The sequence below is a fragment of the Mauremys mutica genome, chromosome 3 (genome assembly GCF_020497125.1).
Source record: "Mauremys mutica isolate MM-2020 ecotype Southern chromosome 3, ASM2049712v1, whole genome shotgun sequence".
NCBI classification, from domain to species: domain Eukaryota; kingdom Metazoa; phylum Chordata; order Testudines; family Geoemydidae; genus Mauremys; species Mauremys mutica.
In genome coordinates, this window is record NC_059074.1 from 122,588,322 (window position 1) to 122,605,080 (window position 16,759).

Here is a 16,759-nt window from a genome sequence, read left to right on the forward strand (position 1 = left end):
TGTGTGGGAAGGGTGAGTAGGTGTAGGGGGATGATGGCTCTGGCTGGGGCTCAGGGCATCGGAGAGGTTCATGGCTAGGGTGGAAGGGCATGGTAAGGGCAGCCTGCCTTGCCATTTGTGGATGCCAGGCGCTCGGACCCTGGGGCAGCAGACACCTCCCAGAGTGACCTGGGTGCCTAGTGACTGCACTCTGTGTGTGACCTGCTGTTGATCCTGCCCCCATGTCTGTACCCTGGTAATGGTGGCTGTCCTATGCAATTAACAAACCCCTATCTCCCCATCACACAAAGTCTTCTGCAAAGAAACATGACGGAAACAGTAATGAACAGCAAACTATTTTTAATACTCAACTACACAGTTGGGGGATGAAACTGGGATTTTGGATCGTGTGAGCCAGGAAGGGAAGCAATTCTCATACTTTAAGGAATGAGAGCTGTTTGGTACATGAGCGCTCTGCTGGGGTGGAGTGACAGTTTTCACGGCCCCTAGCACCTCTCCTTCTTGTGATTTTGGGTGAGGGGGGGACAGGACTTTGTGGCGGGGGAGGGCGGTTGCAGATACAGTTCAGGGGGGCTCTCTGCTCCTGCCTGCGGTCCTGCAGAACATCCACAAGGCGCCGGAGCGTGTCCGTTTGCTCCCTCATTAGTCCAAGCAGCGTTTGAGTCGCCTGCTGGTCTTCCTGCCGCCACCTGTCCTCCCGTTCGCTGTGTGAGCGCTGCTGCTGAGAGAGAGTCTCCCTCCACTGGCTCTGCTGGGCCGCCTCGGCTCTGGAGCAGGCCATCAGTTCAGCGAACATCTCGTCCCGAGTCTTTTTCTTTCGCCGCCTAATCTGCGCCAGCCTCTGTGAGGGGGATGCCGGGGCAGTTCGGGAAAGAGCCGCAGCTGTGTGATGGGAAAAAGGAAGTGATTTCCTTGCAAAGATACGTTTGCGAACACTGAACACAGTCTACTCAGTTTCTGTGAACAAGACCATACAGGGCACCTATCTCATGTGCTCTCAGGACAAGTTCGAATTTTCGGCATTCGCTTTCATTGCCTGGGGTCTTGCACTGGAGATCGGACAAGCGGGGCAGGACAGCAGAATCCGTGTAGCAGCCAGGCCTGGTAAGCCGTAAACTTTAGGCTGCTTAAAAGTTAATGGATAGCAGTGGCCTCCTGCTGCAGGCAATCTGGAAAGCATAAAGTCTGACCCTGTTCCAGCCCCTCGCGGCTGTCCCCGGGAAAGATCCCTGTATGCTTTCCCTCTGCAGCCTCCAACACGTGGCTGTTAAATGACGGTCATTGTTATGCAAAGGAAAAGTCAAGCATTCACAGTAGTAACATTACATTAATTCCCCTAATTAGATGCAGCAGTCGCCGAACGAGATCACCCTGAGGTGGGTCACTAGGACAGAGAGAGAGCGCATGCTGCGTGAATCCCTGCACAGACCAGGGCCCTATGCTGCCATGCTGGTGGAGGCAATGCTCCCACTGTACCTCAGGATGGCCTGGCGCGGAAGAGTGTGCTTCCACGGAGCACCCAATAAGGCACCTCTCCCCAGGAACCTCCTGCGGAGGCTTTTCGAGTACCTGTACGAGAGCTTCATGGAAGTGTCCCAGGAGGATTTCTATTCGATCGCTATATGTATTGACCTTCTTTTCGTATAGTTTTTATTCCTGATTTTAAAAAAATAAATGTTTATATGTTTATAGCACTTACCGACTGATCCTTCCCCTGATTCAGAGTCCGGGTTAACGGCCGGGGAGGGTTGGTAGGGGATCTCTGTGAGGGTGATGAAGAGATCCTGGCTGTCGGGGAAATCAGTATTGTAAGCGCTGTCGCCTGCCTCGTACTCCACAAACCCTTCCTCATCTTCCCCATCCGCGAACATCGCCGAGAAACTGCCCCTCGACACTATCCCATCCTCAGAGTCCACGGTCACTGGTGGGGCAGTGGTGGCAGACCCACCGAGAATGGCATGCAGTGCCTCGTAGAAGCGGCATGTCTGGGGCTGGGCTCCGGAGCGTCCGTTTGCCGCTTTGATTTTTTGGTAGCCTTGTCTCAGGTCCTTGATTTTCACGCAGCACTGCGTTGCATCCCGGCTGTATCCTCTGAGTGCCATGGCTTTGGAGACCTTCTCGTAGGTCTTTGCATTCCGTTTTTTGGAGCGCAGCTCCGAAAGCACAGACTCATCGCCCCACACAGCAATCAGATCCAAGACTTCCCGGTCAGTCCATGCTGGGGCCCTCTTTCTACTCTGAGATTGCATGGACCCCTCTGCTGGAGAGCTCTGCATCGCTGCCGGTGCTGCTGAGCTCGCCCCGATGTCCAACCAGGAACTGAGATTCAAAATGGCCAGACAGGAAAAGGAATTCAAATTTTCCCGGGGCTTTTCCTGTATGGCTGATCAGAACATCTGAGCTCGGACTGCTGTCCAGAGCGTCAACACAGTGGTGCACTGTGGGATAGCTCCCGGAGCTACTAAGGTCGATTTCCGTCCACACATAGGCTAACTCGACATAGCCATGTCGAATTTAGCGCTACTCCCCTCGTCGGGGTGGAGTACCGAATTCGAACTAAAGAGCCCTCTAGGTCGAACTAATTAGCTTCCTAGTGTGGACGGGTGCACAGTTAAATCGAATTAACGCTGCTAAATTCGACATAAACTCCTAGTGTAGACCAGGCCTTAGACCTGGTTGGAAATTGCCAATTTTGGGGTAGGAAATTTTGAAAAAAATTGGTTTCTAAGTCATCTTCTTCTCTTTGTTGTTTTATCAATTTCATATCAACAGCTTCCCCTTGAGGGTGCTCATTTGGTGCTTTAGGCAGAGGAGCCTGAACAGCATCATTGTGACATCAGGGGAAACTCCACCAAACTTCACTCTCTCCCTCCAGTAACCCTAACCCTAACCTTAAACCCTAACTCTACTGCCTTTCTTGACCATCTCTCCGCTTGACAGACGCATTTGGTACTGCAGGCAAAGGATTCTGCACCAAATGAGCACTGTTTATATGAACAAAAACAGTTTTGACTGGACAAAAGTAAATGATCTTGTCTGTGCCAGGGATAGTGTGAGGAGAGTTACTATGCAAATTTCCAGCCTCATTCCTACTCAGCCAATATAGCTCCTGATCTGAAGCAATCCTGGCTATTCCAGTCAAGACCCTTGCACACCCACAGCTCTGTAAAAGTACCACAGTCCTCCATTTGCTGAGACCTCTCTTTGCTCAGCCAATAAAACCTATCCTACAAGAAGAAAAAATATTAGGCAAAGGATATTTGCCTGACCCTGTCTTCTTTCAGAAGAATCCCCTATAAAGGAAGAATCATGGAAGTGGGAAAGTTAGGCCTTATCTACACAGGGGAAATTGATTGGCATATCTATTTCTAAATAACTGTTCCAGTATAATTGAGCTATTTTGGAATAACTCTCCTGGTTGGACGCTATTCTGGAATCAAATTGCCTATTTGTTTATTTATGTATCTTATCATAGTGCCTCAGAGCCCTAGTTATGGACCAGGACCCCATTGTGCTAGGCACTATACAAACACAGAACAAAAAGATGGTCCCTGCCCCAAAGTGCTTATAATCTAAATATCAGATGAAACATCAGACATATACAGACACATATATGGGGGAAGCAATCAGACACTATTGGTCATCGTGATAAATAGTGGTAGCAGCACACCCATGGCTTAATGGTTGTCAAGTTTATTGTAAGGCATCGAGGAAAAGGAGAGTTTTAAGGAGGAATTTGAAGGAAGGTAATAAGGTAGCTTTCTGGATACTTACGGAGAGCTCCTCTCAAGTGAAGGGCATCATGGGAGAAAGCGCAAAAGTGCTTGCCTGAAAATGTAACAAGTGGATGAGGAAGACTGGCATCATTGGCTAACTCGAGGCAGTGGTTAACATCTCGATAGTGAATGAGAGATGATAGGCAGGGTGGGTATAGACCATGAAGCTCCTTGAATGTGAAGAAAAGTAGCTTATGTTTGGCATGCCAGACAGGGAGGAGCCAGTGGAAGGATACAAAGAGAGGGCTAATATGGTCAAAGCGATGGGTTAGGAGAATGATATTTGCGGCAGCATTCTGAATGGATATGTGCAGGCCAAAGATTGATTTGTCAAGGCCAAGCAAAAGGTTGTTGGAATAATCAAGATACTGAAAGCGTGGATGACAGTTTTAGGTGTGTAGATGGATAGAAAAGACCATAATATATAAATGTTATTGAAAAAAATCTGAAATACTTAGATGGAACACAGATATGAGGAGTTAGAGAGAGGTCTGAATTAAGATGACACCCGGGTTATAGGCCTGAGAGACAGTCAGGACAGTGTTTAGAACTGGTCAGAAATTTTTCAACAAACTGTTGTTTTTTTTGTCAATACTGAAACTTTTCACTGAAGCATATTGGTTTCAACAGCAAAATATCTCAAGTCCAAGATGGACTTCCAGGTCAAAGAGAGACAGACACGCCCCCCCATCTCAAAATAGCCAATATCCTAGTTGTTAAGGCATTCACCTTTGATGTGGGAGAGTAGGGACATGAACATAATTCTTCCACATCCCAGCTGAGTACCCTAGCCACCAGTTTATTCTAGTGTGTGTCTTTCCCTCTAGGGTGTGTCTTTCCCTCTCTCTGTTTTTTCCCAAAATTTTGAAAAGTCTTGCTTTTGTTCTGATGTGGAATGAAATTCTGAAACTTCATAATATTCTGTGAAATGGAATTCTTATTTTCTTGCCAGCCCTAGTGATATTGCTCACAATGATTGAGAAAGGAGATAGTGGGGAATTATGAGCTTAGTTGTAACCATATTGTGCTTGAGCTGACAGCTAGACATCCATGAGGTGATGTCAGAGAGATGAGATGAGATTTTAATTTGGAGAGACGAGACAGGTCTGGAATACAGAGGCAGATTTGTGATTCATCAGCACAGAGATGGTACTTGAATTTGTGTTTGCAGATGAGATTACCCAGAGATAAGGGATAGAAGAAGAAGAGAAGGGACCAAGGACAGACCCCTATGGATTCCCCCACAGAAAGTTGGAGAGGGGATGAGGAGGATCCACTGAAGGATATGCTGAAGGAGTGACTACAGAGATAGGAGCAGAGTCACTAGGAGAAGAACCAGGATAGAACAGAGTCACAGAAGCCAATAGAGGACAAGACTTAAAGAAGACCATGGTTGATTGTGTCAGTGATCACAAGGGTCCCTTTTGGCCTTGTAATCTATGAATATAAGACATGTCAAGAAAGATGAGTATGTAGTATTGATTATGAGCTTTGGCTAGGAAGACATCATTACAGATTTTGGCAAGAGGCGTTTCCGTGGAGTGAAAGGGGCAGACGCCAGGTTGGAGAAGGTCTAGGATAGCATTGGAGGAGACTAACTCCAGTCAGTGATTGCAGACAGTGTGTTGACTAAGTTTAGAGATGAGAGGGAGAAGGGAAATGTTGTGGGAGTTGGAGAGGCAAATGGGATCAAGGGTAAGGGTTTTTTTTTAAATGGGAGACACCAAAGCTTTGTATTGTGAGGGGAAAGCACCAGAGGTCGTGATAGGTTAAAGAGAAGAATAAGAGGGAGGGAATGAGAGTGGACTAGAGGGAGATCAGGAAAGAAGATGGGGTGGAGTCACTGAGGCAAGTGATGAGGTTAGAGGAGGAGAGCAGACAAGAAACTTCTTATCTGTGATAAGAGAGAAGGAGAAGAGGTGTAGAAGAGGACAGGAAGGCAAGCCAAGGAGAAGTTCATGTTGTATTTTGCTAATTTTCTCTTGGAGGAAATTGGCAAGATCCTATGCAGAGAGAAGTGGAGGCAGTAGGATAAGAGATACAGAAAGAGAAGGGAAGGAAGGAACGGGGTATAGGTGTGACTTTAGGAATGATGGCACAAGAGAAGCAGAGGCGGGGAGGCATGTGTGAGGTGCAAATGGTGGGGGTAGTGTGAGAGTCAGGGTTAGGACAAATGTCACCAGACATTTGTAGGAGGAGGATGTGGAACCTAGATTTGTGCTGGTGGAAGAAGGTAGGAGATCAGTGCGAAGAGGGGAAGAGGAGTAGGTAAAGATGTTGGGGATTGTAGAGGGATAAGTCAAGATGGAGCCACTGAGGGAAGGGGATGGGAGGGGCAGGGGAGGAAGAGGATGAATGGATACTATGGCCTGGTCTACACTGGAGGGGGGGGTCAATGTAAGATACGCAACTTCAGCTACGGGAATACCGTAGCTGAAGTCGACATCTTAGTTCAACTTACCTCCCGTCCTCATGGCGCAGGATCGATGGCCGCAGCTCCCCCATCAACTCCGCTACCGCCGCTCGCTCTGGTGGAGTTCCGGAGTTGATGGGGAGCGCATTCGGGGATCGATATATTGCGTCTAGATGAGACGCGATATATCGATCCCTGATAAATCGAACGCTATCCGCTGATCCGGTGGGTAGTCTGGACGTACCCTATGATGCAGAAGATGCATGTGTTGAGGAGCTATGAGTGACTGGCAGATGAACAAAATTATTAAGAAAAAACAAAACAAAAAAACAAGCACAAGTCCCTGCTTTCTGGGAAATGCCTTCTGTTATAAGAGGAGCCCTCTCACTCACCACTGCTGCCAACCATTGTCCCTGTTGATGGGAAGGGTGCAGGGCCAGGCTAAGATGTACTAATGTCTGCTACTCCCGGTCCAGCACTTCATCTCTACTGACTGGGAAAGTGCCCCCTGTAATAAGCAGAGCCCCCAAGTTGCAGTCCCCATTGGTGATGAGGGATCAGAGACATAAACTCATTTTTATTCCAGAATAAAGTATCACAATGGGGAGCTATTCTGGAACTAATTTTTCCATAATAGTTATGTTGGTCCATTTTCCCATGGAGACAAGGCCTTATTTCCAGGTCTGATTCTTCTTTTACACCAGTATTAATGCATTGACTTTAGTGAATTTGCTTACAGAAGGCACAGAGTGGGTTGTTTTTTTTTCAGAAGTTAATGCTGATGGGGGGGTGACATTAACTTTAACTAGACATTGTGAAGAAATTTCTGCATATTATGAGGAGGATACTATTGTGTTTGGTGGCCTACTCCAGCTCCACTCCCTCCTCTTGGACACACCTCCTAAAGCCCATATTGCCAAAAACATGCTGTTTGTACATTCAAGACTGCTTAGAAACCTCTCTTTCTTAAACATCTACCTACTGATGTAGCCAGTATTTGTGTGTATCTCTCCCCTCTCCCATGCCAAAAAGCAAAGGGGAAGTGATTTGTGTCTTACTTTCATATTAAAGCAAATAGAAAGATGCTTCCCAAGGAGACGTATTCTTCTAGATGCTGATAAAAAATAGTTTACGCTTATGTATTGCTTTATATTTTAACTGCTTTACAAACCAGAAGTAATTAAACCTCATAGAACATGTACAGTATTGTAAAACTTGTGAGCATGTAGTATTATTTCTATTTTTAAAAGGTGTGGAAACTGATGCAGAGTTTAAAATGAAAAGACAATTTTTCATGGGATGATCCAAAAAAACAGACAATGCATTTAGTACGTACAGGACAATGCAAACAAAATTCTAAAGAGTAATACTAAATTTAAGAGTAATACTCCTTTACTTTAATGTCTATTAAAAACCCTAACAGGACACTTAAATTAAAAGAAGTATAACATGGGAAGAGTGAAATCAGTGCCATCTGCTATCTTATTAACCCCTTTTAAACCACTAATGTTTCTAAACAAATTTCAGCATTTTTATTTAAAAAATGCAGTTGCATCATGGTTTGTTTGTTTATGTGTTTTGTAGGTAAGAGGACCCCCAGTTGCAGGAGCATTTAAAGAAAGACCAACAAAGCCTACAGCATTTCGCAAGTTTTATGAGCGAGGAGACTTCCCAATTGCCCTTGAGCATGATACAAGAGGAAATAAAATAGCCTGGAAGGTAAGTCAGGGCACAGCTGTAACAGCCAGCTGCATTTATTGAAGTGACATATCTCATTGCCAAACAAAGTTGGCTTATAAGTAAATAAACTGGAGTAATTTCTTAGCAAATGGAAGATGGTGGGGGAGCTGTTAGAGAAAGGCCCCCTGAGTCAGCCATCTACCTTGGCTAACAATTAAATTATATGTTGCAAAAAGGAAGATGACAGAGTTGCTTTGCCTTTGAGTATTGTCTCCTGCCCGATTTGTCTCTATTTCTATGAGGACCTGGCAACCAAGCCTATTTCAGGCAGTCCATCAAATGATAGAAGTAGCTGGATACAGTGAACAGCAGCCATTTATCTCCCCCAGATTTCACCTTCCTGCAGGACACTTCCAAATGGAAGCTTTAATTACTTAAATGGATAGGTCAAGATTGCCTGCTCCCTGGAAATGCAGAGCAGAATACAAACGAAGGCAAATTCTCATTCCACGGCTGTACTCTCAGTCTGCAGCATATGTCAGGCAGCGTAATCGCTGTCATACGTGCCCCTGTTAGAGGCTGACCTCCACTGCAGAAACCATTACGGCTCCAACATTTCTCTGACAAAAGGTTAATTGGCTTCAAAATAAATGTATTGCCTAATGACTTCATTCTAATGCGTCTGTGTTTCCCTCTAAAAGGCTCAGTGATGTTATTTGTAAAACTTGCCAATCTTTTAAGTAACTAGAGCAGGCTTTTAAATTTAATTTGAAAAATGAATGCTGATCTTTAACCTGCTCCTGCTATTCAATTATTTTTGTTATCAAAGAATTACTTTACTTTTTGTGTTATTTATTGGGCTAGAAAAAGATTTTTCTGGAAACAGAATAATAGTTACATAGGATGAGCGTAATATACATGAGGAAAATACATCAGATTTGTAGAATTTGAATTGTTCATGTCAAACATGATCCTAATTTAAAAATATAGCTCTGTTAATTCAGTGAATGGAAGGGAGATTTCACAATACAGGGTTTGATCCTCCTCTCACTGACATCAATGGGACCAGGATTAGGATTATAGTGTGGTAAGTGAAAGTATGCAATTTAATTACTGGTTATTCTTATATAGCTTTTTAGTTACCTGGCTATAAATTGTTGTGAAATCCAAGACTATAACAGAGTTTAAAAAAGAACTAGATAAGTTAATGCAGGATAGGTTCATCTATAGCTATTAGTCAGGATGGGCAGGGATGGTGTCCCTAGCCCAGGGGTGAAAGTAACATTTTACACTTACTGGGTCGGGGCCTCGGTCGCTAGCGGTGGCCGGGAGCCCCAGGCCCTTTTAAATCACCGGCCCCAGAGCAACTGCCCATTCCCCCGCCCCTTTTCCATTGGTGTCTTGGGGGACGGGGGTGGGGGGGTAGTGCTTTAACATTGGCTGCATACGGGCCGGACTGGTGGCCACTTTTTACCAGTGCGCCGTACTGGCCCCTACTGGCCCACTTTCACCCCTGCCCTAGCTTCTGTTTGCCAGAAGCTGGAAATGGGCGACAGGGGATGGATCACTTGATGATTACCTGCTCTGTTCATTCCCTCTGGGGCACCTGACATTGGCCAATGTCAGAAGACAGGATAATGGGCTAGATGGACCTTTGGTCTGACCCAGTATAGCCATTCTTATGTTCTTAAAAAGAGCACTTGTTTTGTGGGAAGCATGGAGCAGACTGTAACTTTATTTCATATAACTATTAAATCAATGCAGGGAAACAAGACAGTTCTTGCAGCAAGGGGAACCTGCAGCCAACCTCTCAACCATAGCTTTTCCATGTTCTCAGTGAAAACTGGGAGATTCCAATATCCCCTCTGACTGGTCTATGGATTGACTTGGCCATGCCACCTTCCAGGACTTATCTTATTCACTGTAAACTCATAAAGAGGTCTCATTAGCCTTAAATTGTTCTCCAGCATTTTCTGCCATTGGGGATCAGTGTCCTGAGATATTTCAATTTCTAACCTCATAACATCAAATTGAGATATTCCAACCACTTTTACCCCATTTTAATTGCTAATTGGCCTACATATTTCCACCACTAGAACCATCTTGCCACTAGATGCTGCTAGTGACTGCTTGGCTAGTAACCAAGACAATTTGCATACAGCCAACCTTCCAAGCAAATCTTAATGTCTAGAATAAAGAAGTTGTTCCCAATGTCTGAAAGGTGAATTGTGTTGGAATGGAATGGCCCTGGGTAATCATAGGCTATGTTCAATGTGCTACGGTGCCGCAAACATAATCCAGGAAAGGCTTTCTCATTTCTCATAGTTCACATTTCTTCTGGCCCTAATGGCTCTCTCTACCTCTGCAGTAACATGTTGGACCATAATACAGTAATACAGTCAGCGAGAGGTAGGATTGCAATGTCATCCAGGCCCTTTCTGATATTCCTAATCCCAGTCAGATGACCAGATTATACCATTGATTACTATGCAGTTTAAGGCACACACTGAAAAATGGGTAAGGTGGAAGGAAGATGGGCTTTTCTTGGTTCCCACCTTACCTTATGAGGGGACCAGATAGAGATTCTGGCAGTTGGGAGGATACCCACTATTGCAGGACTGTGGGCAGGATGAGGAGAGTGTTGTTCATACACATATTAATAGCTGGGGGGGGTAGGGTTTATATTTTTCTCTTTGTTTTAAGACACAGACACATAGCTCAAATACAGGCATATACCCCAATACTAATTTTCATCCATTATGTTGACTTCTAAATCTGCCTAAATCATGAAAACAATGATCTAATATTTCTCAGTCAAAAACTTTGTTTTCCTTTACAGAGTTTGCTAGAACTGCATTAATAAATGAAACTAGATGTTGCCTTTAATGATACAATGTTTGGAAGAGGTTTTTCTAGAAAACACTATATAGAAACTTCATTCTATTGCATTTATTTCCATGTATCCGCCAGTTTTACTGAAACAAGGACAAGCAGAGAAGAAATAAATGATGTCACATTTATCATAGATATTTTAGTCCTGATATAACCGCATAGTATCATGATTTTACTGTTTTTTCTTGTTCTGTTTATATGAGATGCATGTCGTGGTTCATTTTGCTCATTTGCTTGTCTGTTCAGTGGTGCACCAGAGCTAATGTAAGGGGAGTTTCAAAAACATGATTTGTTCTGACAAAGGAAAACACCTCAGGATGTTCTTCCTTCCCATGAAATATACAATATTTAATTTTCTAATAATTATTAAAACATGATGTAAAATAATTATAATTATGAGATGTTAAAATAGTTAAAAAAATGTGTTGATCACTCAATCATTCCATTATAACTGGGGTTAGACTCAACATGGTGGTCTTCAGTTAGCTGAAAAAAAATCTGAGATTTATATAAAACTAAGATCAATGGTCTAACAATATGTGTAGAGAGGGGTTTATTTTGTCTAGTAAACAAACACAGACCTGCAAACACTTATACACATGCTTAACTTTAAGTATGTGATTAGTCCTACTTAGGGAGTTGTCTACACATGAAAGTTATTCTAGAATAAAGTAGGGTGTGAATTTAAAGCAGAATAGCTATTCCATGTGTAGACAAGCCCTGTGTGCAGAATTTGAGGCATAATTAGGACCTGATTTTCCTCTCATATGCACTGGTATGAGAACAGTATCAGTGGAGGACTACAACTATCTAACATGATTTTAAAGGTATTAAATCTTCTCTACAAAAGGTGCTAAGTAGTGTTTAAAACTGTGTTAATAAAACCATGCTAGCTAATATGTTTTTAAAACACCACCTTTTTTCCTAATTTAGACAGTGCCCTGGAGGTTTGAATTCATCCCTTCCTGGGTAAAGCTCAAGTAAATGGGCTTAGTGCAGGGGAATATGCAGAAGTTTAGGGGAAATAAAACCCAGGTGTAAATGTGGATCAAATGGCCCCTCCGTGCCATCTTATTTGGAGCTAGTATAGCAATCTGCTTTGCCTGCACTCCCAGAGGGTTTATTCTGGATGTGTAGTTTGTTGGGTTGCCTTTTGCCATTTATAATTTTCTATTTCACGATGAAAATGAAAGGAGATGTGCGTTTTATGACTTTGCGGGGTTGTGACAATGTCTGATCTCTATCTGATCAACTGGAGACACAATACTATTCAGTGGATTTTTTTCAATAGAGGCCAAAGTAAATTAGATTCTTCTACAACAAAGTTAACTCTTACTGTAGGTTTTTAAGTTTACCATGGCAAAGGGCATCTCTTTGGTATTGTGCTTCAAAGGCCGTCATATTAGACTCTTTCTTCTCCTTCCCCTTCTTCTTTTTATATTATTGTTCAGATTTTTTTTAAAGGTTGTTTCCCCCTGATAGGGAAAAACAAATAAATAGATAAAATGTATTTATAATCTAGGGCTAGAAAAGTGCTTTATAAAAAAAAATTGACCCACGCTTGAAAGAATAACAAAAATACAAACCACTAAACAACTCCTGCAAAACCTTCCCCCCCGACATATCCTTAAGAATAAAAAGTAATACCAGTCTAAACAATCTTGGTTTACAAACTATAATCAGGTCTCCATCTAAAATAAGAAGACAGGAACCTCTTACTCATAGCATCTGCCTGTGTTTGTGGAAAATAGGCCCTTTCAAAGGAACTTGGTATCTTTTATTGATGAGTTTATAAATTTGGTTGATAAAAGTAACAGTGTTTATGTAGTATATTTAAACTTCCATAGGGCAATTGACTTGGTACCACACAATATTCTGATTAAGAAACTAGAACGATACAAAGTGAACATGGTACATATTAAATAGATTAAAAATTAGCTAAGTGATAGGTCTCAAAATGTAATTGTAAATGGGGAATGATCATCAAATGGGTGTAGTGGAGTCCCACAGGGATCTGTTCTTGGCTCCACTCTGTTTAACATTTTAATCAGTGACCTGGAGGAAAACACAAAATCATTATTGATAAAGTTTGACACAAAGATTGGGTGAATGGTAACTAATGAAGAGGACAGGTCACAAATACAGAGCAATCTGGATCACTTGGTAAGCTGCATGCAAGCAAACAATATGCCTTTTAATATGGCCACATGTAAAGTCAGGCATCTATGAACATAGAATGTAGGCCATACTTACAAGAAAGGGGATTCTATCCTGGGAAGCAGTGATTCTGAAAAAAAGGTTTGGGGGTCATGGTGGATAATCAGCTGAACATGAGCTCCTGGTATGATGCTGTGGCCAAAAGGGCTAATACAATCCTTGGCTCATAAATAAGGGAATATTGCATTGGTGTACGGAGGATATATTACCTCTGTATTTGGCACTGGAGTGATGGTTGCTGGAATACTGTGTCCAGTTCTGGTGTCCACAGTTCAGGAAGGATGTTGATAAGTTAGGAGAGGGCTCAGAGAGGAGCCATGAGAATCATTAAAGGATTGGAAAACATGCCTGATGTGACAGACTCCAGGAGCTCAATCTGTTTATTTTAACCAAGAGATGATTAAGTGATGACTTGATCACAATGTCTAAGTACATATATGGAGATCAAACATTTGATAATAGGCTCTTCAATCTAGTAGACAAAAGTATAACATGAACCACTGGCTGGAAGCTGAAGCTAGACAAATTCAGAATAGAAATAAGGTACACGTTTTCAACAGTATGGAATAATTTACCAAGGGTTGTGGTGAATTCTCCATTAGTGGCAATTTTTATAGAAGTTTTTCTAAAAGATATGCTCTAGTTCAAACAGGAATTAATTTAGAAAAGTCCTATGGCCTTTGTTATGCAGGAGGTTAGATTAGATTATCACAGTGGTCCATTTGGCTTTATAATTTATGAATATTAGTGAAATTATTCCTTTGTTACTCTCAGCGCTCAAACTTACACCCTGACTTGTTAGTTATTTCCATGGAGGGTCAAAGTGAGCCTTCATATTAAGCACTTAGCTCTTTAGTCCATTTACCAGACAAGCCTGAGATTTTGACTGCAATCCAAGCAAAGCATCTACTCAGAATACTCTGGATTTTTTAATTCCCCTTCATGAAAACTTCTAGCATATGCATCCTGTGAGTTTCTTTGGCACCTGGCATATGGCCAATATAATATTTACAAGTGCACATTATTCCCTCAATTTACATATGTGCATTGACATTAGTCTTGAATGGAGTTGTACAGATAGTACTGTTGAATAAAAATGAATAAAAAAATGATAAACACTCATGTTTCAGGGCAGAAAGCCACCTATAACTGAAAGGTAGGAAAAAAACTTCATCTATAGGTAGGTTATTTCATAACTGTCCATGCTTTTTGCATCTTCCTCTGGAGCATCTAGTCCTGGCTACTGACAGTTTGGTAGGGTAATTCCTATATTACACAAAAAAGTTGTTACTGATACAGCAGACTTAATAGTTTAGATCTTGATGACAATATTGCTGTTAATTTGGAGTTTGCAAGTAGTCAGAAGTGTGAACTTTTAAAAAATGAATGTATTAATCTGTGGCAGTAATATTCTGTAGGTATTGTGGATAGTTGTTTGGGAATCCTGCAGTTCTCTGGTAGCCTATGTATATCACAATTTGATTTTAAAGTTTAGTAATATGTTCTTGTGCACAATTTCATATAGAGCTCTGAATAATAAATGCTCATAGCTCAGGACTGACAATATACATTCCTGAATTTTAAAAAGTCAGAATCCACTTAAACCTTAGACAAGGAAAGTTGATAAAACCAAAGAAGTATTTCTGAATTATTAAGGAGACATTTTAAATACATGCTCAGCATATCCCAGAGATAGTCCCCAGAATGTTTGGAAAATCAGGATTATTTAGGTGGTAAAGGTTAATTATATAAATCATTATGGTCTGAAAAGGAAAAGAAATAGTAATTCTTCAAAACAATTTTAGCATTTTCAAAAGAATGGAAACCAATTTCAAGGTTGGCAAACTTTTTTTTGCAGCAAAAACAGGAAAGTAGGCCTGGTCTATGTTTGCCAGCATAGCTATGTCAGTTAGGGGTATGATCTTTGCTGACACAGCTATGCTAACAAAAGCCCTAGTATAGATGCAGTTACACGGGCAAAAGAGTACTTTTGCCAGCATGGTTTATTTCACTGGGGAAACTAGTGTAAGCTATACCAGCAAAAGAACTTTTTTACTGGTATATACGGAATCTACACCCGGAGGATTTACTGATATAGCTATACCAGCGAAACTTTTTAATAGACAAGGCTGTAGGTAAAAGAAGGATGACTTGTGTTTCTATTATCTTCTAGTGGGTGATAGAGATTTATTTTTCTTAGCTTCTATTAATCAGAAAAGGCATGTGTGGCCACCTGCATAGAATTATTGTATTGAATCTGGATTGTGCACACAGCCTTCCATCACAAAGTTGACTAGGCCATGGAGGCCTTTTTCTTTTTGAGGAAGGTAGAACATGGGAGAAGACTCATGTAAATGAGTATCCTATCCTTGTTTTATTCTCACTTTCTATTAAATCAATGACCCCCTTGCATATAGCCACAAAAGAGATGTTGTTATGACTGATTCAGAGCTCTTACTATTGTGTTGGTACCTATCCTGGACTGGGGGAAAGGGGGGAAGGAGTAGTTTTCTTCTTGACAGTACTTGTTTTTCTGCCAAAGGGTATCCTCTTCTCTTCAATTGACAATAAAATGCCTGGAATATTTGTAAATTTGGTAATTCTTTTGTTTGGTATTGATCAACATAAATCAGTACTTACTGACTCTGCATATACCTTACTCTCAAATGTTTTACATTCATTTATGAAATGCATTTCAAAATTCAAACCACTTAAAAGCCAGTAAAAAAATATAGCAATGAGTTTATTTCCATAAAAACTGTCTTGGTGCCATGCTAATTTGTTGTAATTTGTAAAGTCAGATTTTTGGCAGCAAATAGGACATACTGACTGCAAGAGAGAACCTCTTTTTTGAAAATATAGATATACATTTATTTGCTCCTTCTTCCATTCCTTCTTAAGCACTATTTAATATCTTTGTTAATAAAAGATGCTAAAAGGGGCATACTATTAGGTTAAAAACCAGGAACAATGTCACGTGGATTGAAAATTGTCTGAAAGATAATATGCAAAGGGAAGTGACAAATGGCAGTATATCAAGATTGGGCCATGTAGCTAGTGGGTACCACAGAAACTGATATTAATTCTTGTTTTATTTATCATCTTCATAAGTGATCTAGAAGAAGTAAACTGTAAAATAGTGAAACTTCAAGATTATATTAAATTGGATAGATCTGCAAATGCCAGTGAGCATAGAAATAACACACAGTAATCTAGAGAGATTAAAAACATCAGCAGATAATATGAAAATAAGTTCTTGGGGAATTGAATACTAAATAATGTATTTGGGGGGAATAGTCTGCACACATATTCAGTGGAAGGAGAAAGGTGAAAAGCAGGTATGCTAAAAAACTCACCCAACTGTAATAGCAATATTGCATAGAAAATTTAGACATACACAATTTGATATAGCAGCAAAATAGACAATTCAGTTTTGGGCTAGAAACACAGCAATAGTTCCTCTTCAGTCAGGCAAATTGTTATTTAAAACTAAGAAGCCTACTGTATCGACTTACTGATATCAATGCAGTATAGATAAATACCACTTATCATCCTATATGGCTGTGACGCTAGTTTGCTGTTTTTCAGCTAATCAGTCTCAAAGTGCTATAATCTCTGATATGCATGTGAGCTTTTCAGTGAATTCCAAAAATTCAAACCACAGTTCCAGTCTCTTGGCTTCTTTGTCTTCAAGTTTCTGATTTTAAAAAATTCAGACAGTTTAACACATAAGCTTGATTCTTATTTAAATGAAAGTCTCTTTACACCAGTTTGACAGTAT

At 41.4% G+C, this 16,759-nt stretch overlaps 1 protein-coding gene across 6 annotated transcripts in view; it reads left to right on the top strand.

Moving 5' to 3' along the window:
• PACRG (parkin coregulated) overlaps positions 1-16,759 on the top strand; it is a 447,225-nt gene that overhangs the window by 132,566 nt on the left and 297,900 nt on the right. For all 6 annotated transcript variants that reach the window (XM_045009089.1, XM_045009093.1, XM_045009088.1 and 3 more), the window contains exon 3: positions 7,774-7,908. In XM_045009089.1, coding sequence (XP_044865024.1) covers positions 7,774-7,908 — 135 coding nt within the window. The remainder of the gene's footprint in view (positions 1-7,773; positions 7,909-16,759) is intronic.